At 32.0% G+C, this 27,256-nt stretch overlaps 1 protein-coding gene across 2 annotated transcripts in view; it reads right to left on the bottom strand.

The window, feature by feature from the left end:
* The window catches only part of Ankrd12 (ankyrin repeat domain 12), a 121,986-nt gene that overhangs the window by 45,495 nt on the left and 49,235 nt on the right, over positions 1-27,256 (bottom strand). The window contains exons 3-8 of one of the 2 annotated variants that reach the window (XM_026412202.2): positions 24,700-24,847; positions 15,055-15,123; positions 10,765-10,911; positions 8,257-8,457; positions 6,975-7,117; positions 2,108-2,255 (exon numbers count right to left, since the gene is read on the bottom strand). In XM_026412202.2, the coding sequence (XP_026267987.1) occupies positions 2,108-2,255; positions 6,975-7,117; positions 8,257-8,457; positions 10,765-10,911; positions 15,055-15,123; positions 24,700-24,847 (856 nt within the window). The remainder of the gene's footprint in view (positions 1-2,107; positions 2,256-6,974; positions 7,118-8,256; positions 8,458-10,764; positions 10,912-15,054; positions 15,124-24,699; positions 24,848-27,256) is intronic. The other variant, XM_026412203.2, reaches the window with a different exon arrangement.

Here is a 27,256-nt window from a genome sequence, read left to right as displayed (position 1 = left end):
AAGACAACTTGACTTTTTCTGTACCTGCCTAATCTTTCTCCTGTCCCCTCTCTCTCCTTTTGTCTGTCTCCCCCTGTAGCCGCTTCTCTTGGTATCCCTGTTCTCTGAATTTGTGTGTATATGTCCTTTTAATTGTTTTGGTAAGATCTACATATATTACTGTGCTAAAGTCTAAAAGCATCTTTCACACTTTGGGGTCTCTATCCATCATTCTTGAGTTATGTTTATAAATTTTCACTCATTTTCCAATGATTAGATTTACTGTTTATTGATTTAGTTGATCTTGTCAGATAAGCTACTATTTAATAAACTTCATTCCACTATTCTACTTAGAAACATTAGAAAATAAGTTTTTTTAAGAAAGAAATTATACTTAGAAACAATACCTAGAAAATTTATTTTTCACCATTGGACTCTGCTCATTATTAATATTTTACCTTTCTTTCTTCTCTCTGATTTCCTAAAGTTATTTATTTTCTTAAAAAAGTTTAATGATAGCTACGAACTTTTATCAAATATAGCACTATTTTGGCTCATCCTGTACGTATTAATAGTTATGTACACACTGTCTACAATTTTGAGATATTCATAATATGCTGGAAACAATGCTGCAGATTCGAAGTAGGACTACATTTCTGTCAATTTTACCATAGATTTCTAAGTTTACGTTTTACATATTTACATAATTCTCAGCTTTGAATGATATGTCCTTTATTACCACAAAATTATCATCTTGCTACCATGGACTAGTTTCTGACTTATCCAATTCTTATCCAATATTAATACGATAATTCTTGCATTTTCAAAAGCATTTGTAACTGATATTTATTCAACTACCATAGAATAAGTCATTATACAACCTTTCATATTTGAAATACAATTTTACTAAACCTTTAGTGTTGTCTCTTCCCAAAGGTTTTAACTTGATAGTTAAACTCAATTGTTTTTATTTTTCTTATGTGATCTCACATTTATAGTCAATTTGATATCTATAGCTATTATTTAAATATCTCTTTTGTGGTAAGTGCTCACTGCTGAATCTTTTATTTCTGAAATTCCTTATTCTATTTATCATAATTTGGCACCATCTCCTAATCAGTTGGAGTATATTTGCAACTAAGTTATGTTCAGCAAGGCAGTAAAGATGTATTATTCAGAAGGTGGGTTCTTTTGGTTGTCCTCTCAGGTGAAAAATAAAGTTGTATCATGTAAAATAAAAACTAGAACTTCTCTGCTTCCAACTATAGATGCCTGTCTATTGCTCTCTCAAAATTTCTGAGATGCAATTAGGTAACATCTAATTGCTTACAGGAATTCTTTAAGCTCTTGAGGATATGGCCATAGATTGAAAAAACTCTATTTTTTTCCTTTTTTTGGAACTGAGGATTGAACTCAGGGATATTAGACCACTGAACCACATTCCTATTTTGTATTTTATTCAGAGACAGGATCTCACTGAGTTGCTTAGTACCTTGCTTTTGCTGACGCTGGCTTTGAACTCACCATTCTCCTGTCTCAGCCTCCTGAGCTGCTAGGATTACCAGTGTGCACCTCAGTGTCCAGCTTAGAATTCTTTTTCATTGATTTTTGTCTGAAATATGATTGAACCTTTTCCACCTATATACACAGACTTTTTCAACATAACCAAAAAAATTGTTATATTCTTTTGGCTCTTTCTTTTTAAAAACAATTTATAAGGAAATTGCCCCTACCCTACAACAATGTCCAGAGTGAAGATGACTCATTAATGCCAGAAAAAGACAGGATTTGCTTTTTAGGGGCATAATACAGAATAGACTGAAAAGAAGTCAGGGGAGCAGCTATGCATGGGGAGAGGATCTACAATATACTTGAATATAATAAAGGAATAGCTCAGCAATTTTGTAGAGAAAATACAGAAAAAGGGTGGAAAGCACTATGACGCCATTCATAAAAGGTATGTGTAGCAAAAACCTAGATTACTGACTACATCATTTTTAGGTAGCTAAGATTCTAATAAGAGCTAGAAAGCATTATTCTACAGTATTTAAATTTTATGTATTAAAAAATCAATCCAGTATGAGTTACTAAAAGTTAAACAGTTGAATATAAATTATCTAAAACCAACCTGTATAACTTTCATCATCATCAGACAAAGGCACCTCTCTTTTTAGCAATAACTCCAATTCCTCTGTTTCTGCTACATCCACTGGGCGCTCCCCATGTTTATTAGCTTGAAATGGGTTTCCACCATGACGAAGCAACAGTTTCACTATCTGCAACATTAAGTGGTAGGAAGATTTAGTCTCTTTATAGATGATATCGTTTTGATCATTCTCTTGATAACACAATGTTCTTCCCAGTGTTAATTCTACTCTCCATCCAATACTTGCATCCTATTCTAAATCATTATTCTCTTCCAGTTCCATTTTCACTGACACCTGCTTCCATGTGAAGACTGGCATCTACTAAAAAAACTTCTGCCTTGAAGTTTAAACAGGGGCTAATGCTTAATTTCATTGTTTTTCTTCCTGTTTTATCATAAAAATCAATAAGAATTTGAATATCTATTAATAAGTACTATTTCAGGTTCAGAAAAATCAATGAGTAATAACATAGCCACTTGAATTGTGGAAATTCAAGTAGAAATCACAAAGGATCTAGTTCCCTTCTTTTTAAAGCTAATACTATTATAAGTGTATTAATGCCCTAATGGTCCTTTCTTCCTCATCTCCCAGGAATTTCATCTGTCATATGCCCACACATTTTACTTAGATCTAATGAAGCTTAGACTTTAAGGCCTTTCATTTTCATGGGAACCTTACAATTCCTTAATCTGACTTTGTAATCATTCTTTAAATTTTTTTTCAAAAAGGATCCCTTCTTCCCATCAAACTTCAGGAATCATAAAACCAGGATCTGTCTAGTTAATCATCATTTCTTTTCTTTTACTCTTCCTTTCATTATTTTTGAAACCCTTTTAGTTTGGCTTCTATCTAGAAGACAATCTTTTCAGTTCATGTCTCTTCTACCTTAAAAAAAAAATAATGTCAATGAAGAAATGAAACAAAGACAAAGAAAAAACTGTGTTCAAAACTATATTCCTAATCCTAGATGCTTGGGAGTCTGAGGCAACAGAAATGCAAGTTTGAGGTCAGCCTGGGAAACTTAGGAAATTCTGTCTCAAAATCAAATAAAAAATAATTGGGCGTGTAGCTGAGTGGTAAAGAGTCTGCCTGCCATGCAAAAGGCCTGGATTAGATACTCAGTACTACCAAAAAAAAAAAAAAAGAAAGAAAGAAAGAAAACAACAAAAAAATCAAGTTCCTGAAAAAATGTTTATCTTTGCAGCCTTCTCTTTTTAAAATAGCTCTTCACTCTTCTACCTGCCTGCATCAGTCCTATGAAGTACCTATCCCTGATCTACTTTTTCAAACTTTAATATGTATCACCTCTTTAGTGTTCTCACCTATTCTGACAGAATGTGATCAATATACAATTCACTCATTTTCATTCTCTTGTTCTCTTAATGCTAAACCCAAATATTCAAATGTTCATTGGATATATCCAATTGAGTATATGTGTATTTCAATACAAAAGCCCCAAATCAACGAGTTTCAAATTAAGTTTATTAAAACTTGTACCTTTAACCTTGCCATTCTTAGTGAAATCTACCCATTTACCAGAGTTAGCCAACTATTATCAATTGTGACTCCTTCCCATCTCTTCTTATTTTGATCTTTTACTTCCACTGACATTGATTGTGTTCTATGTGACACAAACCCACATTAAAATTTATTAATATATATTTCCCCCTTATTATAGACTATAAGCTTCACTTGGGATCAAGTCTTAAATATATTACTCTCTGTATTCCCAACAATTAACAATGGTGTTTTTGTATACTTAGAAAATACATAATTTAAAAGACTGTTTAAACAAATAACATGAACAGATGAGTATTAACTACATTGACCACTAAAATAATAATTTAAAAAGATACTGTAAATCTAGAGTTTCAAACAAATTATTTAAGAATGAAGATTCACAATGAATTAAATGAAAAAATATTCTTGACTATTTTTGCAGAAAATTTGAAATGTTAGAATGTATAGAGATAACAATTTACTTTTGACTCCAAATGCTAATATTTTATTCATGTTTATGATTATTAAATTACAAGTATTTATCATTTTAAAATATCAACTAGCTTTCCAAAGCTGCTACTGAAGAACAATTATTCCTGATCCTTAGCTCCATATTGGAAACATCTACACCAGTTACAAGAGGAGAAATCACCTGGCTATGTAGGATTGGGGAGGAGCTATAAAAGAAAAAACAAACAAAACTTTGATTCAATTATATTATTTGCAGTCCAAACAAAGAATTCCAGAGGCAAATGATGCCATCAATTCCTGAGCTTCAGTTTCTCTACAATTCTGTGCCACAATGCCTTTGGTTTCAATGTTCTTATCTCTCCTATATCAGAGGTAGACAAAATATGGCCTTCATATTTTTAAAGTTTTGTTAAAAGAGAAAAGAGGAAAGAGTAAAAAGGAAGAGTAGAAAAAAGGTGCAAAGTTTAAAATATTTATGATTTAACCTTTATAGAAAAAGTCTGTCAAACCCTGTACTGCAACTATATATATATTTAATTTCCACCTTTTAAAATCTTGCTTTTCCATTTCTTCTGCTCTTTATCATTGTGGGTCCATGTCTTTTAAAATTTCACTTAGGAAAGACATTTGAGAAGGTTAAATAAAGTATAAAAAACCCTCTAATCATTATAAATAACACTGTAGTGAACATTTTAATGAGCTGAAATGTTTTCCATTTTAAGGTTTATTTTCTTAGAAAAAAGCCCTAGGATGGGAAACCAGAAAAAAGGATCCTGACATTGTGTCCTATGCACCAGGAAACGATCAATAAATATAGAGTACATGTCTAAGATGATGAGTCAAGTACAGATTCAAGCATGATGCAAAAATTTTAATAGCCAATATTTTATAGACATCATTCTCATATGCAGATATTTATTCTAAAAAGGACTTAAGGTAAATTAAAGTTACTTCTAACAGGCAACAAACTAGAAGTATGTAAAAATGATAAGACAAAAATGATAGATACCAAACAACTAGAACTAAGACTAGTATAAAATTATGTATTGTGAGGTATAATACACTTATACAGCAGGTCAAGGAATACATTAATTGGAAGCAAGGTTAATCTTTTCTTATTCTAAATAATTTAGACCTCGCTGTAAAGAAGCTATGTTTCTGCTTCTTCCACATTAGGAATTTTTAATGGATAGTTGAAGTTGTCATGGCTATCTCTGAATAAAAGAAATCCAATTCCTTAGGGAGAGGCTCGTAAGACCTAATATATCTGTATGCAGAATTGAGAGTTGTTGGTAGATCTCAATTCTCTTTTCCTTAGGCTCAAGTAAAAACAACGAAGAGAAAATAGCTCTCAAATTGGGACTACTACTATCCTAGGCTTGTTGGTAGGAGGAAAAGCAAAGGTCTTTTTGAAAATAGCATGCCAATCTTGCTCAGAAAGAGACTGTAAACAATGTTTGAATCCATTTTAGTACATGAGCCAAAAGGTCAGCTTCTAGAAATATTTTGCAGCTATGTACATATTTAGAAACTTGTACTCATGTAAACAAACATGTCTTAGTCACAAGGCATAATTCTTTTAAATTACACTTGGAAATCAAGAAACCTTTATATACCACATTTAAAGGAAAGTTATTAATTTTTTGAAACTATTAATAATGCATTTTTTAAAAAAATGGTAAAGTATGGTATTAGCTAGAAAACACATCTCTTCTGATAAAGTCAGAGGAAAGGGCAATGCCTTCTATATTTTGTCCGGCCTTATGGACTAAGCCTTTGCCCTTCTGCCTGTCCTCAGTTATCTATCCACCTATCTATCCATGCACCCATGCCAAATTTATTATTTCTTTGCAACAAACATTTCCAGGATCAGAGAGAAAACACAAAATGCCTGTATGTATGATATTCACAGACTAGCACAGGAAACATGACAATAAGTAAGTAAAGAGGAAGAAAAAAGTGGTATCACATAGATATGTACCAATTGTTGATGCAGCAGAAAGAAAGGTCAAATATTAAACAAGTCCAGTTTAGAGAAAACAATAAAGGTTACATTTTCCTTTTAATAGAACTTAATGAGTAACATGGAAAAGTATATTATAAAATTATAAATAAGGAAAATAGCATTTTTAATCTAAATTTTAGTTTCTAAAATATTTGAGTATATTTGAAGTAACAATTCAGGTATAGTTTTAATTTTCCCCCTGATATTTCTACAATATTTTAAGAGTTTAAGGTGTGCTTACATGCAGTGTCTTCTTTTCCTTAACCAAATTCCCCTTAGATAGGTATTATTTATTATATAATTTTAAGATGAAATGGAAGAATAGAGGAGAGACATAACTTGTTCAAGATCACAAGCTTGTAAACTAGTAAGGTCAGAATTCAATTCATACTTCTCTTCACTCTGAATTCCATTTGTCTAAGGTAAAAATGCTTTCCAAAAGATACATAGTCCAATTTTGTAAAAGTATTATTATAAGTAAAATGTGCTTTAACCACATTTGGTTATCTGACACTACAATGTCTTAAAATAAAATTTCTTCCAAACTGTTTTAACAATCAATTATCAAATCAAAGATTAAAAGATAATGCTATATATGACTGCATGACCAATGTGATTCTGCAACCTGTATACTCAGAAAAATGAGAAATTATATCCCATCTGATTTAAATGTATGATATGTCAAGATCACTGTACTTTCATGTATTACAAAGTAAAACAAATTAAAAAAAAGATAATGCTACATCTGACTATAAAGTAGCAGTTAGGAAAAAAAGGGACACAAGATCGTACAACTAAGAAGTAAGCTAAATTATCCTGGGTTGAAATCTATGATGGAAATGTACATTATTGATTTCTTCTATCATACTTACATCTCTGTGCCCACTACTGGCAGAATCATGGAGTGGAGTGTCATCATCTAATCCTTGTGTGTTAACATCTGCTCCAGCTGCTATAAGTATCTTAGCAACATCGTAATATCCAACATTGCAAGCTTCATGCAGTGGTGTCCAACCTAAAGTTAGAATATTAATTTAACATACAATTTTAAGATAAATGCAAGATATATGCAAATTTATAAGAAACATTACCATTACTGATTATGGATATCAAAATTAAAATTTTAAATTATTAGATCATTAATAATTAAGTTAATATCTTCAAGTTGAGTGACAGACTCTTGATGGTAGTATAAACTGACACAGGATCATTATTTTGGTGGGCAGTCTGCCATTATTTCAAACATTTTAATGTGCATTTGCTTTGTTGTAACAACAGTTTCAATTCTACTAAAACAGTTCCAAGCTACACACAAAGTTGTTTTTTTGTTTTGTTTTGGTTTTTAGTTACAAGTGGACACATGTGGTGCTGAGGAGAACCCAGAGCCTCACGCATGCTAGGCAGCACTGTATATCTGAGTCACAACCTCAGCCCACAAAGTTGGTTTTACAACAGTGTTCACGAATGATAATATTATGAAGCTGTTAAAAATGAAGTAAATTTACCTATTTGTACTGAAAGAAATACCTGCAATTACAGACAGGCTGCAGAACCACAGGTGGAATAATAACATTTAAAAAAAAAAAAGCTTGTAAGTAAATGTTCATATTTACATATGATCATGAAAATAGTGAAAGAATAACCTACAAATTATTAATACCATTTCTGTGGAAGAAAAAAAAGCAGAAGGGAAACAGAGTAGTATAAGATGGGAAATTAACAAGAATTTCTATATTATTCTCTGTCAACATTTATTATTTGAATTCTTCATAGTAAAAATACATTGGCATATTATTTGAATAATTAAAGTTAAAATAATGCCACTCTTTTACAATCTTCATGTTCAAGTTAAAGTTTCTCAAGAATTATTAATGAATTAACTGCTTTGAAAACATCATGTACTCAAATTTACTTTGGATAGAACCAAAATTTAAAAACAATTATATAGTAATGTCAACTAAAATTTAAGTTCAATATACAAAAATGTAATTATTGACAAAAAATACAGCAGAGAAGAAGGTTTTATGCACATTCAGCAAAAGTATTGTAATAAAATATATTTTCAGAACTTTTGCAAAATAAATATAAATAAAACTGTAACAAGAATCTGTTTCAATATTAGATCCTGAATATCATTCTTGAGTTTAATCTTACCTGCAAAATCTTTCACATTCACATTTGCTCCTAAACTTATTAATTCTTTGACTTGTTTCACATCTCCTCGAATAGCTGCCATGTGTAAAGGAGTTTCACCACGCTCATTTCTTTTATTAACTTTATCTTTTTGTCGAGATGAAGAACTGGGAGTTTTCTTTTGGGCTGCTGTTGTTTGTGATGGATGGTTTGGTGTGGAGTCTATAAGAAAAAAGTTCACAAAGGTTCTAGGCTAAATATTGTATATATTTACTAAATGATTCTTAGTGATAATGTGTCTATTGCTAGAACTTTCTAACACCACAAAACTTGACGTGGATGATACATTAATAAATTTACACAAATACATAGAGTAAAAAGGACTACCAAAGATAACAAGTTGATGAGAAACATTCTGTCAACTTATAAAACTGGTTTAAAATGATAATAATAAGTATCAAGTATATACCTTAAATGTATCTGTTTAATGAATAATCAATGAACTGCAAACAACTGTATTTTTCCTGAGTACTTTATACTATTAGTTTAACACCTAGATAAAATTAAATTGTAGGCCAAAGTTCATATCTCTAACTCAAAAGCACTGCAGTTTTGTTCTAATGTTGAATGCAAATTAAGTTAGAGATGATCTTAGTATGAAAATAAAGCTAAAGTTCTGAAATAAGGGCAAATGGAAAAAATCCCATAGATGTTATTCTTTGCTTTGATCCCCAACTTTTGATTTCTATTCTAGTTTTTATGTCAAAATCAGGAAAGCTTAACTAGATGATGGCCAAGGCACCCCTCTCTCTCTTTTTAGAACCACAGGGCAGGGAGAATGGGATGATGTTTTCTTAATTAAAGGTATGACAATATTAATTAATTCTGAAATTTTATAGCTACTTAAAAGAGTTAATACACTAAGAAAAAACAATCTCGGAAAATAATTTTCCATCATCAATCTTGCAAATTGACATAATTATGGAGTTCTAAAGCAATATCAATAAAAAAGTAAAGTTTTACAGTTTGGATTTTGAAGTATGTTGTCTCAGTAACAGTTTTCTACTTATTTCTAGAATGTATACTCCCATAAGAGTAAGAATTTCATCTCTCTTATTCATCAACTATCTTTTGCAACTGTTTCGAAGACTTCTTGCTACATAGTGTAACTCAAGAAAACTTTGCTAAATGAATAAATTTTATTATACACTTTATAGTAAAATTTTTAAGACAGTTATCTTGTTGATTTTCTTAAAAACTAAAGGACCAAATTAATGGATAATCAATCCTAACCTCCAAGTACATCTGTTTGGTAACACAGCTTGATGTCAAGCTTTCTACTCCAGTTATATATATATATTAATAATAAAAAATGACAAGGAATTATCCTTAAATGAATTATCCTTAAATGAAAAGAGCCAACAGAACAACAATGTTATTGTGTAATTGTATTTACCCTAGGAAAAAAATAAAACAACCAAAAAATGTATATTTATGCCTAAAAATTCCCTGGAAATATAGATAAGAGACTCCTCTCAAAGGGAGTCACTGGAGATAAAGAAGACTTCTACTCTTTGTCTTAATGTATTAATTCTTTAATATTCTGAAGACAAAAGTTCATGTTGTAAAAAGCCATTTTTACAAAATAAGTCTTTGTAATTTAACATTTTACAGAAACATTTAAAGTTGTAACAGTGTCAAATAATTTGACCACTCTTCTACCCAAGTTACTGGCAGAAAAGGTGACAAAAATCCAAAAATACACTATTTTAAAAAGCACAAGGATCTACGACATTTGTAGGAGTGAAAGATATTAGATAGGCTCATACTTTGATTGAAATCAGGATACTTAGAAACACTAAGAATTTAACCATCATGTCCCCAGGTGCTTACCCCCAATCCCTACTCCCACTAAGAGTCAGTATAAGAAAAGTTCATTGGAAAAATTTTCTTTTTCAATACATTTCTTCATCAATATATTCTTATGTAAAGATGCCTTAAATTCAGAGCCAAATTTTTTTTTTCTCCAGATACTTTCCGGTATCAGTCAGAGAGAAGCAATGTATAACAAAACTGCCAATTTAAACAGCAGGGGAGCAGTGAACTGGAAGCATAGAAAACATTTTTACCGAAATTGGGATAAATCATTAGTAAGGTAAAAGCACAGTTTTGCCATGAATTTCCCATGTTGTTAACCTATTTCTAAATGACTCATTTTATTTAACAATTATCTACTTATGAAAAGTGAGGAAAAGAATCCCTGCTCTTATACACTTTCTATTCTAGGGGAGGATTCAGATCATGAACTTTCACACAGATAAATTATAACATTACAAACTGATGTTACAAGTAATTCTGATTAAATTTAAGAAAGAATAAAAATTAAAAATAGTTAAGAGTAACTGTCAACACAATGCAACCAGCATTCTCCCTAAGTGCCAGGGAATTCAGACTGAACTAGATTCCATAGGTACAAACATACATATACTAGATTATACTACAAATTAACTTAATGATGTTAGGTATCACCTGGACTGTTGTCTCTTGCTGTCATCTGCATAAGAAGTGCCATCTGCTTTCGTTCAGAGAGTGGATAACCAAAAAGAATGCTAACTGGTGTGGATTTCTTATTTCCAGCTTCCTTTTTTGTTTTCTTCTTTTCTGGACCTTCTTTCTCTGAAATTTTTAAATATGTAAGAATTTGAAAAAAAAAGTACTCCAAAGCAAAACATAAGACAACTTTTTTGACAGCTGCTATAAATATATATGAGAATCATTTATAATATATAAACTGGTAGTAGCCAGAGAAAAGAGCACTGGCCTTTAGTTATATGAGAAAACTCTTGCTAAATGCTTTGGAAAAATTATATTCTTGTTTTATTGCTTCTAGGCACTTGAAGTTTTTATTATTTTTAAGATTTGTATTTTAGTGATTAGTTCTGCTAAAATTTAATAACTTCAAAAACACTTCAAACATTCCTTACTATAGTCATCCTTTATTATCTGCAAAGGTATGGTTCCAGGAACTCCTGCAGATACTAAAATCTAGTGCTCAGGTCCTTGACATGAATGGTGTAGTATTTACATACAATCTGTGCTAATCCTCCCATATTCTTTAAATTAGCTCCAGATAACTTATAATACCTAAAGTAATGTAAGTACTATGAAGTTATACTGTATTGTTTATAGAGAATAATGGGGGGAAAGTCTGTACATGCTTTTGTATAGAGCAATTTTTAAAAAATATTTTCAATCTATGATAAGTTGACTCTGCAGATAGAGTGCTAACTTGTATATGCTATCTTTGAAATTTTTCTTAACTATCATTTTATTCTTATTACTGCTAAACCTACATACCAATGCTTCTTCAAATTACTTTCCTAATTCCAGTAATGATTTGTACAACCTGCCAAGAAACTAAGTAAGACAATTCTAATCACTCAGCAGTTAATGGAATAAAAGCACCAAATCAATTCCTTTGAGTACAGGACAGTGGAACATGGGATGATATTAATCAAAGTTAGAAAGGTACAAATTAAGGACTCTGTGTGCCTGTGCGTTAATGAAAAAAAAAAATCCTACAAAGATTCAAAAATTTCTGAGGCCCTTTTCAAAGAGACTCCATCTATCACAAGGTCTGATATCAGATTTCGTTTTTGGAAATCCTTTGGCAATGCAGCCAGCATTCTCCCTAAGTGCCAGGGAATTTAGACTGAACTAGATTCCATAGGTACAAACATACAAATGTCTTTTCTTTAGAAATCCTCTGGAAGTGAATGCAGTTGCTTTGTGCAAGTGAATATTGAGTTCTGACTACTGTCAAGGCATCTATTTCTTGGAAAGTCATATATAAATATTTGATATTGCGGTGGTTTAGGAGTACATGTAAAGTGCGGCTAGAAGTAAATAAATTCAAAAATGAATGGAAGAAGTGAAGGCTTAGTAGTCAGTACAGTGTTTTGTTTTGTTTTTTCCCACCTCCCCTCCCCAGCAGGAAGATGCAGCAAGCAGGTAGGATACTTTGAGAGAAGCATTTATTACTCTAGTAAGTCCAAGAAACTAAAATCTAGCATTAGTAATCATGAGAAATTAAAGTAATGATGATTCAAGCATGCCACTTTGGATTATTAGGATAACTGGCATCCTAATCGCCAGTATTTAAACTCTGATGGCCAAAAGTCACCCAAAATTCAGTAATTCCTAATATAGCCAACCACTGTATTAAACTTTTGTTTTACATAAAACCAAACATTTCAAGACTTAGTAAAATCAACTTTTTAAAATATTTCTAATATAATCTTTAATTTTCATATTTCTCATTATCAATAATGATCCAATTTAGTATAAATCCAATCTAAGCACAATTTTTAACCTATTACTACAATTATTATAAAGTCCTAAACAGGTCTTTGAAACAGGCTATTGTTTTACCTGCAATGTATATTCTTTCTCATAAGTTTCTGTACATTTTGGTTTTCTAGTATTTAGGAAACACTACAATTATTGTTATTTTAATGATTTTTCAGCTAAATAAACATTTTAAATATAATAAACATTTCTCTACTATAATTAAACAATTTAAATATTGTAAAAATTTTACAAAAAGCAGACGAGATGTTTCAAGGAAAAGAAGTAAAATCTAATCATAGGCAGAAACAAAAAATTCTTAGTATCTATCCTTTAAATGATTTCTAAAATTTGGGAGAGGGAGTAATTTGTCTTTTTTTTTTTTTTAACTGACAATACAGCTAACTTTTTTTTATACTTTCTGCATTTTACTGCAGTTTTTTATAAAAGACACTAAAGTAATATATACCTGGGGTACAGAAAACATAAGCTCATTAACAGAACTCCGTTCTGCCAAATAATCAAACATAAACTCATTATACCCTGGAAAAGAATTAACAAGTTGGAATACTCCAAACATTTAAGCAAAAATTCTAATTAGATGAATTAACTTTAAAGGACAGGTATGGTCTGAATTCATGTTTTCCATAAATTGGAAAAAGGTGGTGAAGTGATCAGGAGCTGGTATAAGTTAGATGGGTGTGAGATCAGTATACTATTCAAAAATTTTAAATGCTACAACTATTATGTACCAAAATATGGTGATTTTGTTTTCAAATTTAATGCAGTCAATAAGACTTTGACTCTTCAGTATCTTGTATGAATAATTAATTTCCTCTAACGTGTCATAAGTAAAAAAAAAATGATACAACAGTTCTCCAGTTTTCAGTTATTCTAAAAAATTTTTTTCTTCATAACAGACTACAACTTCAAAATTTAAACCCAGGTATAATTATAAAGCATTTAGCATAGTCTACAGAGCCCTGAAATTCTATTGTTAGCCTAGAGATTTGAAGGAAAAACCTGACAGATTTATTTAGACTACCCAAGACAAAAAAAAAAAAAAAGAACTTCACATCAGCACAACTTCTTTCTTTCAACATCAGAGGTGCTCCAGAAAAAGAGAGATGTCCCAGTTTTATAATTTGTAAAATGTATGCTTTCTTTTCAGGTCTTGCCAAAATAAGCAGAAGTAATATTGTTACTTCCCAATTAAGTGTAAAGTACATTATGAAAAGATAAAACTATTCTATTTTTCTTGGGGAACTAGGTTCAAAACTAAATGAATATGATATTTCCCTACAAAGCAGTCACTGTAAAAAAATAATAATGAAGCTACAATTTAAAAACAGATAAAACATATTTCTATCAATCATGTTTGTAGTGTGCATACTGCAATTCTGATAAACAAAATTTGCCATTCTGGTCTGATTCTAAGATACTGTGAATTTGTAACCTCTGAATGTCAATACTATAACTTATTTTCAGCAATTACAACTCAGATCATGAATGGCTTCATCACATTTAGCTCTTTTAAGTATACCTTTTAGTACCTTTCTTAAAGGCAGGCCTGATTCCATAGTAACTAGATTGTAAATATAACCCCCACTCAATTTTTGTAATAAAAAATGACTGACTTAATACCACATTTCAATTAATAACTATCAGTATAATTTTAAGGATAATTGTTTAGTTCTGCTATTATCTCCATCCAAGCCCCCACAAATTCATAAAATAAATAAAAAGCACATCATAAAAGTTTTATCTCAGTTTCATACCCAGGGACTTAACAATATTTACATTTTAAAAAGTTCAGAAATAAGTACATGAGCCCATTTAAAAACAAAAATACTATAATCAAAACACTTAACTAGCTTTAGGGGTAGTACTTATATATTCTTTGGCCTTCTTTTATATGGAGTAATTATAAATCAGTAACATATAATGACTGGTGCCACAGTCAAATAGAGAGGTTCTAACAATTAATGGTAATAGCATTTCTCCAAGCAACCTGTTATTTTAATGTACTTAATTCAACCTGGGCAGCAAAGTCAATAATGAGTTAAGAGTACAATGGAAAAAATTTTAAATGTGCTTTTAAATGAACATTATTTGACTAAAGGGTAAGAGGAACTGTGTATTGAACTCAGTGTACTTGGTGTACCTAGTGATGGAAATACAACAAACACATTAAAGCCCTTGGCTATCTTCACACAGAGGTCCAACACCAGGGAAGGGGATTGACTTTCATACTGTTTTCCAAATAAATGGTACCTTCATATTGTGTTATACAAAACTTAAGTGGAGGTATTTTTAAAATGTTCTTACACATGTGTTAAGATAAAATATACTAGATTTCTCAGAAAAATTATATAACTACTAGTTTGAAAATAAGTTATGTATAGTACAATGCTTAACTGTAAATGTAACAGAAACCACTCGCTGAACATGAGCACCTGATAATCTAATTACCTGAATATGTCCTGTAAGAAGATATAAGTCTCTCCCCCCAATTTTCACTTGTATGTCCTGGGTCTGAATCTACAGAATGAGAAGAGACAGGAGAAAAGAAAAAGGCACACGAAGGGAAATACAGAATTCAACAAACCAACATTATTTAAAAGACCATCAGTTAGTTAGGCAATGATCTATTATTGTTTTTCCAAAAATTATTTTTAAGGTAAAGCCAAAAGTACATTCAAAACACAGGTTTGGCCACCACCTAAGATTTCAGTTTCTTCAAATGGAATTCTTAAAATTAAGAAATTCAAACATGTAGTTTTAATAACAGACATTGCTTAAGTTGTTTATTAAAACACAAATCTTTTATGCTGTATCTTTTTTTGCAATCTCTGAATAACAGTAACAGGCAGCACCCTACATCACTGATTTTTCTCTTCAGAATTTGTCTTTGATTAACTTGAATCATACTTTTTGTTCTGAGTGCCAAAACTACTCTGAAGACATAAAAACACTTTGGACTGCAGTATCATGTAAGATGGAAGACCTTCTATCCATAACAAATATTTCAATAGACTGAAGTACTAGAGATACTACTGAAGAATCTTAGGGAAAAAGCAATCGAAATCAAAACAAAGTTTATTAGTTAAGAATATGGAATTCTCCTTAACAATTCATGACACAGAAACAAGAATATGAAGAACTGATTTTGTTGATTTGGACACAGCATGTATTTTAACTTTTAAATAATGTGGCATCTCAACTCACAATATTATTATTCTGAGCAATCATATCATCAATTTATGGACATACATTTTTCTTTCCAGGGTCATTCTGATAGACAGGATTCATGATTTCATTTAAGGTATAAGTAACCAAGTGTTGAAAAACACAAACAGCAAAAAAGTAACCCCTAAACAGAGTATTTGGAATTTTTAAAGATAATCCTAAAAGTTTAGTGATGAGAAGGTTCACTCATTCAAAAGTGTAATCATTAAGAATATTTAGACCAATTCTAAAGTAAGTAGATGGACTGTATTATAATAATTTTAAAGAAACTTGCATTTCAAAATCGAAGGCATTAATTTGGCAAGCACAAGAATTCCATGAAATCAGTATTTTACATTACATATGAAGACAAGCAAGGACTGAAAATTGCTTCCATACATTCAAAGCAAAAAAAAAGGTGGCAACCAATTAAGTTATATCAACCAGATTAAATGGTTATTGAAAGCAGATTATGTTATTTAAACATATTAAAGCACAGTGGATAAAATGAACTTTCAATTATATTCATTAATGCAAGGAAGCAGTTTAACAGTTCAACCAACTCTTCCTTTAGAAGTAAGCAACTCACTCTGACCCAATACCCCCTCCTTTAGCTTTCATTTGAATAAGTATGTTTATATTTGTAGCACTCAAACATGTATTCTGTAAAGATTTACTTCAGGAGCTGAAAAATAACTATTATTTTGGTCCATGCTCTACTGAGATGAGGTTGTATGAGACTACTGCTATTTGTCTTTGAGACTGATGTAAAGAACTGTTAGGCAGAGCAATTCTCTCACCCTAATGAGTTCTTTACGGAAGGCAAGAGAAGCCAAAGATTGAAAAACAATCTTTTTTAAAGTGAATATACTCTGCTTTATGAGTATAGTAGCATAGGAGAAAAATATCAAGAATGATTTTGAAAGTCTGAATTACAGGTTGAAACTTTTTATAATAAAACATTAGGAAGGGGGCAGGAATAGAACATTTGACTTTACCTGCTACCTTAACACAGTTCTCTATTTAAAAGTGTTAACCTCTGCCAATTTGTTTAAATTCCATTAAGTAAGGTAACTCCTTTAATGGCATCTAAGGCCTCAGGAGAACAGAACGTCTAAAACTGGATATCTGGCAGAGAAAGTTAAAAGCTTATGAAATCTCAACATGCTCTACAATTGCTCTCAGAGACTTTGGGAAAAGATCATACTGAGTCTCTGAATTTTCTCCTATCACATTATCTAAACATGCCAAAAGAAAAAACTATAGTAAACAAATAATACTTAGTAAGAGGAGACAATTATTAAATTTTAAACAGTGAAGCATATTATATCTTTCTAGTTACTCAAATATGCTAATTAAAATTATGAAATACTGCTTGTTTACTTTATTAGGATATAAAATCTATCAAACCTAAAGAAAACCATATGTCCCAATACTTAAAGAACACTGAGTCTGACAACATTCATATACTGATGGAAGCTTTTAAAACTAGGTAAGATTATTTTGGAGAAACATGAAGAATCACAGAATTGTTCCCATTTTTGATAAGGAAATAGTTCAGAATAGGACAAAAACACAATCTATAAAGATGATCTTCATGGCATCATTCATAATGAAATAATTGTGAATTTAGTTTGGAGCCCAAAAGGAGACTTTTATGCAGCCCCCAGAAAGCAGCTTAATACTTTCACATGAGGGGTTATGACATTATGTTAAGGGATTATGGTTTTCCCTGGATGTAGGAGATAGGGAAAGAAGTATGATTTTATGACTAACAGTTCAAGAATAAAGTTAAAAAACTTAATTGCTAAAGTTAGTAGTTATTGATTAGATTTTATATACAATACAGTGGCGGATATTATAATCTGCCTACTCAACATTCATTCTCCTCCTCTTCCCAGAATACCCCAATTAATATCAGGGTGTCAATATGCCTAGTTAAAAGTACTTGACTTTCAGATTCCCTTGTAACTATAGTGGCCTAACCAATGAAATGGACAGATGTTTTTAGAGATATTGTTTTATCAATAAAAAGGACAAGTCTCACTTGGAAAAAGACACCTTTTGGGGGTTATTTCACCTTCTACTTTCTCCTAGGAAAAAGCAGCAATCCTGTCACTTCAAGTCTCCTGCTCAAGAAAAGGAAAGCAGAGAGATGAATCAGTTGGTGTTACTGAGCTACTATACTGACTCTGGACTGCCTAAGTCTAGTGCTCTCACTGCATTAAATTTAAAAATCCCCATCTGTTTAAGATGGTATTCATCTGTTTTGTTGTGTTTAATTAACATATCACAAAGTGAATTCATGCATTATGTCACCTAAAGATCACAATTTTCTCAGGCTGATATTACAAGCAGGTGAGAAAACTGGGGCTTATTAAGAAGTAAAATTAACTGGCCAGTGTTGATACTGGTCAGATTCCAAAATCTTCAAAATTAAACACTATTATCATTTATCTCCATTACAGCTATAAAAATTTATCTTATGTCAAGAGTTTGGAAGAAGACAGTTTGAAAATAAATTTCAAAAGCTAAAAATAAGCAATGAAGCAAGTTGATATGGGAAGCATAATATCTTCTACATCAGTAGTAGTTGCTTTTAGGCTTCCATATGTTCAATGGGTCTTCACTCTATCTATTGGCTTCTTAGTATTCCATACAACAAAAATTGTAGGAATTTTCTCACAGGATAAGAAAACATGGATAGATACTGGAACAATATAAACAGATATGTTGGTGATTTTTTGAAAGAAAGTAATTCAGAATAAATGGTACTATCATGTAGCTAGCTACAAGGACCCACTGGAAAGACTTCAAATTATGCTATAATTCTTTCCAACATTTTATCCGTCTAGCCAACCACCTACTTTTCTAGAAAGACTTATCTTTTCAAAAAGTTATTATTAAATAATTAAAAATTTGCAAAGTTTTAAACACACTAGGTTATCATAAGACCAAAAATTCCTCATTTAGTTGATGGCATTATTGCTGATTTAGGGACCCCAGGGCCTTCCATGCAAACATCTTTACAAAAGATAACGTAAAGATATGCTTATTTTTTAAATATCCAACCTACAAAAAAAGAGTAGAAACAAGCAATTAACAAACATCCTAACCCTTGAGAATAAAGTATAAACATTTGGTGAACATCAATCCAAGCATACCTCTAAATATATACAAAGACACAGGGACTAATGGAGAAGACATAGGAAGAAATAAAATTTATGTAAGAAAAAGCATATAACATACATACACACACATGCACATCTTAAAAAGATTAATTTTATTAATTTTATATTACTCCAACATAAAAGAAACTGCTTTTATTCTGTTAGAGACAGTGTATACTAAGATACAGACAAATATACACATAACCTTGCTATAAGAGAATATAAGCCAAGTACTAGTATTAATTCTTGCCATTATTCCCATTTTCCTGTTCTTTCATTCTTTCAAATCAGGGTTTAAAACCTTTATATTTTGATGTGGACCCAAAATACACCCACCAACATTAGGCTTAGTTCCTACAGTGAAAATGACTTTCATATTCAAGTCTTTATTTTATCTTTTCATATGTGTGTTCATATGTTGTACACATATGTATATGCATATAAACACACCAATGATTTTAATGCAATGAAACACTATATATTATTTCCTGACCTGGGTTTTCATTTCCAATAACATAAATGTCTTCCCTACCATGCATTCTCTGATGTTATTTTTCAGTGCAAAAAACTATTTGCTCACTGGATTTACCATAATTTAACTAATCCTTTATTTATGACACTATTTTCCTAGTTTGGAGGGAGGATTTTCTTTTATTATATAAGATATATTCTTAAAAATAAAAATTTGCTTCCATCAATAACTGCTTAAAAAATCATTGGGTAGTAATTTTATCAATTATTATGAATCATTTCTCTGATTACCATTGATAAATTAATCAAGCTGAGTGGGGTGGTACATGCCTATAATTTCAGCTATCCTGGGAGTTATGGAAGGAAGACTGCCATGTCTGAGGTAAGTCTCAGCAACTTAAAAAAAGGCTAGGGATGTAGCTCAGTGGTAGAGACACCCTGGGTTCAATAGTTTAATTGCCAGTACCACCAAATAAATAAATAAAAATCAATGTTAAACAATTTTGATGTTATATTACTTTTCATATGTAAGATATAGATTAATAGTATTTGAGATTTCTTTCTCATTTTTTAAAATAAAAAATAAAAGAGGCTGGGGCTCAGTGGTAGAGTGCTCACCAGCATGTGCGAGGCCCTGGGTTCGATCCTCAGCACCACATATACATAAAGTTATTGTGTGCAACTACAACTAAAAAAAAAAAAGTCTTTTTAAAAAATTAAAAAATAAATAATAAATAAATAAAAGACAGTTACACTGTTTTGGGCCTACAAAAATTCTTAATGTCTTGGTTGTGTGTGGCATATAAAAAGCAAGATTTATAAACTCAGCCTAATCAATACATATTTAATAAGTCCATCAAAACTTTAGAGAGGAGAACTTCTAGAGCTAATAAATGAATTCAGTAAAGTAACAGGATATAAAATCAACACACATAAATCAAATGTACATATACATCAGTGATGAATCCTCTGAAAAAGAAATTAGGAAAACTACCCCATTTGCAATAACCTAAAAAAAAAAAAAAAACAACTTGGGATCAATCTAACAAAAGAAGTGAAAGACCTCTACAGAACATTAAAAAAAGAAATTAAAGAAGACCTTAGAAGATGGAAAGATCTTCCATGTTCTTGACTCAGCAGAATTAATATTGCCAAAATGGCCATATTACCAAAAGCAATATATACATTTCATGCAATTTCAATTAAAATCCCAATGCCATTCTTCATAGAAATAGAAAAAACAATCATGGAATTCATTTGGGGGGAAAAAAAGACCCAGAATAGCCAACACAAACCTTAGCCTGAAGAGCAAAGCAGGAAGCATCACAATACCAGACCTTAAACTATACTACAGAGATACAGTAATAAAAACAACATGATACTGACACCAAAACAGACATATAGACCAATGGTACAGAATAGAAGACACAGAGACAAACCAAAATAAATACAATTATCTCATACTAGACAAAGGCACCAAAAACATACACTGGAGTAAAGATAGTCTCTTCAACAAATGATGCTGGGAAAACTGGAAATCAATGTGACAAAATAAAATTAAACCCCTATCTCTCAGCCTGCACAAACTCAACTCAAAGTGGATCAAGGACCTAGGAATTAGACCAGAGATTCTGTGCCTAATAGAAGAAAAAATAGGCCCAAATCTTCACAAGGTCGGCTTAGGACCTGGCTACCTTAATGATGCTCCTAAGCACAGGAAATAAAATCAACAATAATAAATGGGAGGGATTCAAACTAAAAAGCTTCTTCTCAGCAAACAATCAGTAATGTGAAGAAATTGCCTACAGAATGGGAAAAAATCTTTACCATACACACATCAGATAGAACCCTAATCACCAGGATATATAAAGAACACAAAAATCTTAACACCAAAAGAACAAATAACCCAATCAATAAATGGGCTAAGAAAGTACACAGACACTTCACAGAAATTATACAACTAATCAACAAATATATGAAAAAATGTTCAACATTTCTAGCAATTTGAAAAATGCAAATCAAAACTATTCTAAGATTTCATCCCATTTCAGTTGAGTGGCAATAATCAATACAAGCAACAATAAGTGTTGGTAAGGATGTGGGGGAAAAGGTACACTTACACATTGCTGGTGGGACTGCAAATTGGTGCAATAACTATGGAAAGCAGTACTAAGATTCCTTAGAAAACCTGGAACGGAACCATCATTTGACTCAGCTACCCCACTACTCGGTTTACCCAAAGGACTTAAAATCAGCATACTACAGTGACGCAGCCATATCAATATTTATACCAGCTCAATCCACAACAGCTAAAGTATAGAACCAAGCTAGATGCCCTTCAACAGATGAATAAATAAAAAAAATGTGCTATACATACAAAACTGAATATTACTCAGCCTTAAAGAAAAATGAAATTATGGTATTTGCAATTAAATGGATAGAGTAGGATAAATACCATGCTAAGTGAAATAGGCCAAATCCAAAAAAACAAAGGTAGAATTTTTTTTCTAATAAGCAGATGTTGATCCATAATGGGGGGGGGCGCGCTACAGAAGAATGGAGGAACTTTGGACTGGGAAGGGAGGAGTGAAGGGAGAGAGGGTGTGTGGTAATGGGAAAGATGGTAGAAAGAGATGGACATTATTACCTTATTTATATGTATGATTACCCTAGGTGTGACTCTGCACTACATATAGCCAGATGAATGAGAAGTTGTGCTCCATTTGTATACAATGTGTCAAAATGCATTCTACTGTCATTAAAACAAATTAAAAAAATTTTGGTGAGTTCATATAACTTTTCTAAAACAAAAATAGGAGTTATGAAATGTTGTTTGTTCCTCTTTTTTTTTTGGGGGGGGGGGGTACCAGGGATTAAACCCAGGAAATCTAAGCCAATGAGCCACATCCCCAGCCGATTTTTATTTTTATTTTTTTATTTTGAGACAGGGTCTCACTAAGTTGCTAAGGATGACTTTAAACTTGTGATCCTCCTGCCTCAGCCTTCCAAGCCACTGGGATAACAAATGTGTCTCACACAACCAGGTGTTATGAAATGTTCTTAAAGAGAGCTGTAATTTCATTCCACTAACTGGAAAAATTATCAGGAAGACAAGTATATAATTTGATTAAATTCTAATCAGATTATATTTATTCAGTGAAGTTAGTTTACTTCTATGTAACATTTTCTCATCTGTTTCTTAGTAACATTTTCTCCTTAAATGGTTAACTATATTTGATTTTAACAAACCTCCTTCTTCAAACTAATATCAGAAAATATCACTGTTCACCAAAGGGGCTTCCAAAAAGAAAATATGAGAAGGGTTAAATCCTTAATAGGTATCTGAAGACACATACAGTTATACAACAATTAAGGATGGGGAGATGCTCTGAGGAATGAGCCATTAACAGAGTTCACTGTTATGCAAATTCATAGAGTGCCCATATACAAAGCAAAAAGGCTACATCATCATTAGGTGATATAATGTTGTAGGATCATCATCATACATGCAGCTTGACTAAAATATTATTATCATATTTCACTGCATTGAGGTATATTCACAAGTATTCTAGGTATCCTATTCTTGGACAAAAGATAATTTAGTAATAACATGATTTGTAAGTAATATTGGCACAATTTTTCTCAAAAAAAAAAAACATAAAAATCCTAGGCTGGGCACGGTAGCGCATGCCTGTAATCTCAGCAGCTTGGGAGGCCAAGACAAGAAGATCATGAGTTCAAAGCCAGCCTCAGCAATGGGAAGGCGCTAAGAGCAACTCAGTGACACCCTGTCTCTAATAAAACACAAAAACTGGGCTGGTAATGTAGCTCAGTGGACAAGTGTCCTGAGTTGAATCCCCAGTACCCCCCCAAAAAAATTTAAAAAATAAACGTCTTCACACAATGTCATACTCCATTTCTTGACAAAAAGAAAAAAAGGCATAAAATCAGCTGTGAAAATTAATGCAGTGAAATACAGTATCTGGCACAAGACGACTTCTTGGCTACCTGACTAGTGGTAGTTTTAGAAGACCACTGAAGTAGAGTTGGGGTTCAAGAAAAAAGTTTCTGAATCTCTAGAAGAAACCAGTGCAACTTAAAATGAACAAAACACATCGTTTCTTAATTTCTGCAAGAAAGAATACACTTTGAGGTTTAAAAATGTCATGACTGAGAACAATTTCCAATTCAAACTAAAAAACAGTGAAATACACAGAAGGAGATCTATTTACTAAAGGTGTACACTAAAAATTGAGTATTTACTAAAGCTATGGTAGCACAAGGTGTTTCGAAATCTTCAGAGTATTTTCAATAATTTCTAGAGTTAAGACCATTTTGGTATTGATGATTAAAGTTTTCTAAAAAGATACCAGTAGGATAAAATCTCTGCACAGAGCTCAAAGTGGTGGCATAAACCTGTAATGCCAGCGGCTCAGGAGACTAAGGCAAGAGGATCACGAGTTGAAAGCCAGCCTCAGTAAAAGAGAGGTGCTAAACAACTCAGTGAGACCCTGTCTCTAAATGAAATACAAAATAGGGCTGGGATGTGGCTCAGTACTCAGTGGTCGAGTGCCCCTGAGTTCAATTCCCAGTGCCCACCTCCCCCAAAAAGTCTCTGCACATAAGCTCAAAATGGAACACTAACATTCTAAAAGTAAAGCAAAAACATTTTTAAGAAAGTTTATTAATATTTCACACAAGGAACAGAACACCTGTGACAAATATATTGAAGTTTACATTAATTTTTAAAAATTAATAGTTTTTTTAGTTTAGTTCAGGGCTACAGTACAACCTGGTAACTTATTAGATAGTAGTAATATTAGATAGTGGATCCACCTATTATGAATAATTTGGATTGACTGATTTCAAATTTTGAGAAACAAACATCCTATGAATAGCAGTCAGTCTCTTTTTTGGTGTTCTTTGGTATGTTCCATCAGTCCACAAAACTTTTTTTCCAAATCTACTATATTCTAGTGAATACTTATTAACTGAGCAAAACTTCACCATTCTTAAGAGAGTAAAGAATAAATTTTTCTTCTCTCTGGTGAAAAATCACATTTGTGTGATGAATGAATTTATACCCTCGAAATAATAAATCATAAATAATTAATAAATAATAAATCATACATAATAATACAAATATTTCTCTATAAATTGGGGTACCAAAAAGAGTGATACATATGAAAAGAAAAATCACAGTATGGAAATAAGTAAGATTTTACCAGAAAATAACAATTTATTTTACCTGTGTCTGAATCTCGTTCTTCATTTCGTGATGGGCTAATAGTAAAAGGAAGTTTACGTTTCATGGATGATTTCTCCTTCATCTCCTTGCCGACATCACTTCGGTCAATTTTTGGAGTTTTGCTGTAAGATGCAATCTTGTCTTTACTCTATTAAAAAGCCAATTATGAATAAAGTTATATCAACATTATATAAAGAAACACTGTATTTATTTAAAAACTACTATTGAAGGAAATTTTCAAACATTCAAAAATAGGTCTTATCATTGTATTCAATATACTCATGACACAGATTTAACATTTTTTTCTAACTTCTTTCATATCCCCCTGCTTTTTATTTAATAAAAAAGTTTTAAAATGACAATAAAATATCTTCAATATAACATAGTCATATATCAAATTGGAGTCTAGATGTATCAAATGAATAAATATACAACTCTGAAAACACAATTCTGGACTGAATTAAATGGATATACATATAGATAGATTATAGATATAGATATAGACATAGATATAGATATTATGGCCTATTATGTCCTTGAGTTCATCCTCTGTAGATTAAATCAACCACAGAATAAAAAACATTTGAAGAGAAAATTATATCTCTATTAAACCTGCAATTTTTTGTCATTACTGTCTAAACAAGAGTATAATAACTATTTATACATCATTTAATGTTGCATTAAGTGATTAAGTAATCATCAGGCAATTTAAAGCTAATGAAAAGAATATATATAGGGTATCTATGGGGTGTCTTGGGACAATTCCCCTACAAATCATCTATACCAATTCTTAGGGGATGCTAGACTAACAGTATCAACTTATTAGAAATGGAAATTCTCTGGCTATCCTAGACCTACTGAATTACAATGGCAGGGGGCCTAGTGATCTATTTTAATATTCCTCCCAGTTTAAGAATCACTGCTTTTAATCAATAAAAAAGTAAATATGGAGATCAAAGGACTAGAGAACACTTTCCAGCTGTCTCAGGGCTTGGGATTCAGCAATCTGTGTGATAGAATTCACTGAAATTCACATAGGACAGTACAAGACTTAATAGAGATCCAGAAATTCAGGCGATTTGGACATAGGACAAAAACGAGTACATTGGTGCCAAGCAGGCAGTAGCAGTGATGACATTTCACCACAGAGGAGAGGCGTAACACAAAGTAGAGGAAAAATAGTGGAAAAATTTGGCATGGGACAAACTATAGAATAGTCCGAATTTGGATGAACCACAGGATTAACACCAGATGGTGTTTGAAAAGTGCTCTATGTTTCTCAAGTGGCAAGTGAAGTGCTGCAGCAGGGAACCATCTTGAATAGGTCATGATGCAGCTTATTGCTGTAGAAGCCCAGGAAATTATAAGAAATATTGTCATATCCTCAGCAAGCACCCACTGTGCTACCTAGGGTGTACCTAGCAGAATGCAATTGAAACAAGCACAGAGAAGATTGTACCCAGGGTTATTCAGGTTAGAGATATAGAGGGGAATGCAACATGCTTCCCTTTGAGTCTTGCTGATCTAGAAACTTAACCAGCAAACACAAATACAGACCCTAAGCCTGGGAAGGCAGTGCATGTGTGGGCAGTGTAGTGATACCTGTGAGGGGTTGGTTACAAAGTAGAATTCTCAGGACACCCCTGAGATGGAGACAGCCAGAAGAGATGAGCATCCACCTGGTCCTAGAGATGTGCTGATTCACTCTCTCAGGAGCAGATACCATCCCAACAAAGTTCCCAAGGGTATGATCAGAGCTAAAACTTAGTTGATAGAACTTCCTATTTAGAATTCAGCATCAGCCCCAAAGAGGGAGGATATCAATCTAGTCTGTTCAGATGAAACTGCAATGGACAATACTTCCCATTCTATCCTACTGGTAATCAGGGAAGCTGAAGACTAATTCAACCAGGTTTGCCTTCCATGTAACTCCAGCTGGCAGCTTGATAAGTAGCAACAAAAAAAGAACAAAGGTTTAAATTCCTCAGCAAAGGGTGCAAATCCAAAGAAGAAATGGAAAATAAGGCAGTTATGGCATAGGCAGTGAACACCCATCCTTTTGTTGATAGTTTTGACTTCGGTGGAGATAATTCTTTTTTTTCCCCTCTTTGTATGGTTTTCTCGCTGTACTGATTGACTAGTTTATGAATAAATACACATACATATTGTTTTTTTTCCATTTAATTTCGTTTTACTTTTTCTTTCTTCTCCCTCTAATACCCAAGTTCTCTTGTTCTCCATTAGCTGCTACTTCATTTCTCTTTCTATATTGAGTATTTCTTTTGCTCTACTACCCCATTTTCTTTTCTCCTAATGAATTATAATTTTACTGTATTTTAGACCTCTTTAGTTTATATAATTTCTGCCCCCACCATTCACACTGTCACAGTTATTAGTACTGTGGATGATGTAGCTAATGCCTGCTATTTATTTTAATGCTAGACCTAGTTCACTGTCGTCTACTACTATTGCTGTTAATTGTTGACCTGCTATTCTTGTTTTTGCAGTAGTGTTATACATGCCATTGCAGGCAACAGATATTTATTTTAATGTTGCA

This window comes from Urocitellus parryii, chromosome 13 (genome assembly GCF_045843805.1).
Source record: "Urocitellus parryii isolate mUroPar1 chromosome 13, mUroPar1.hap1, whole genome shotgun sequence".
NCBI classification, from domain to species: Eukaryota; Metazoa; Chordata; class Mammalia; order Rodentia; family Sciuridae; genus Urocitellus; species Urocitellus parryii.
Note: the sequence above shows the minus strand (reverse complement) of the source record. Positions and strands in the feature narration are given on the sequence as shown.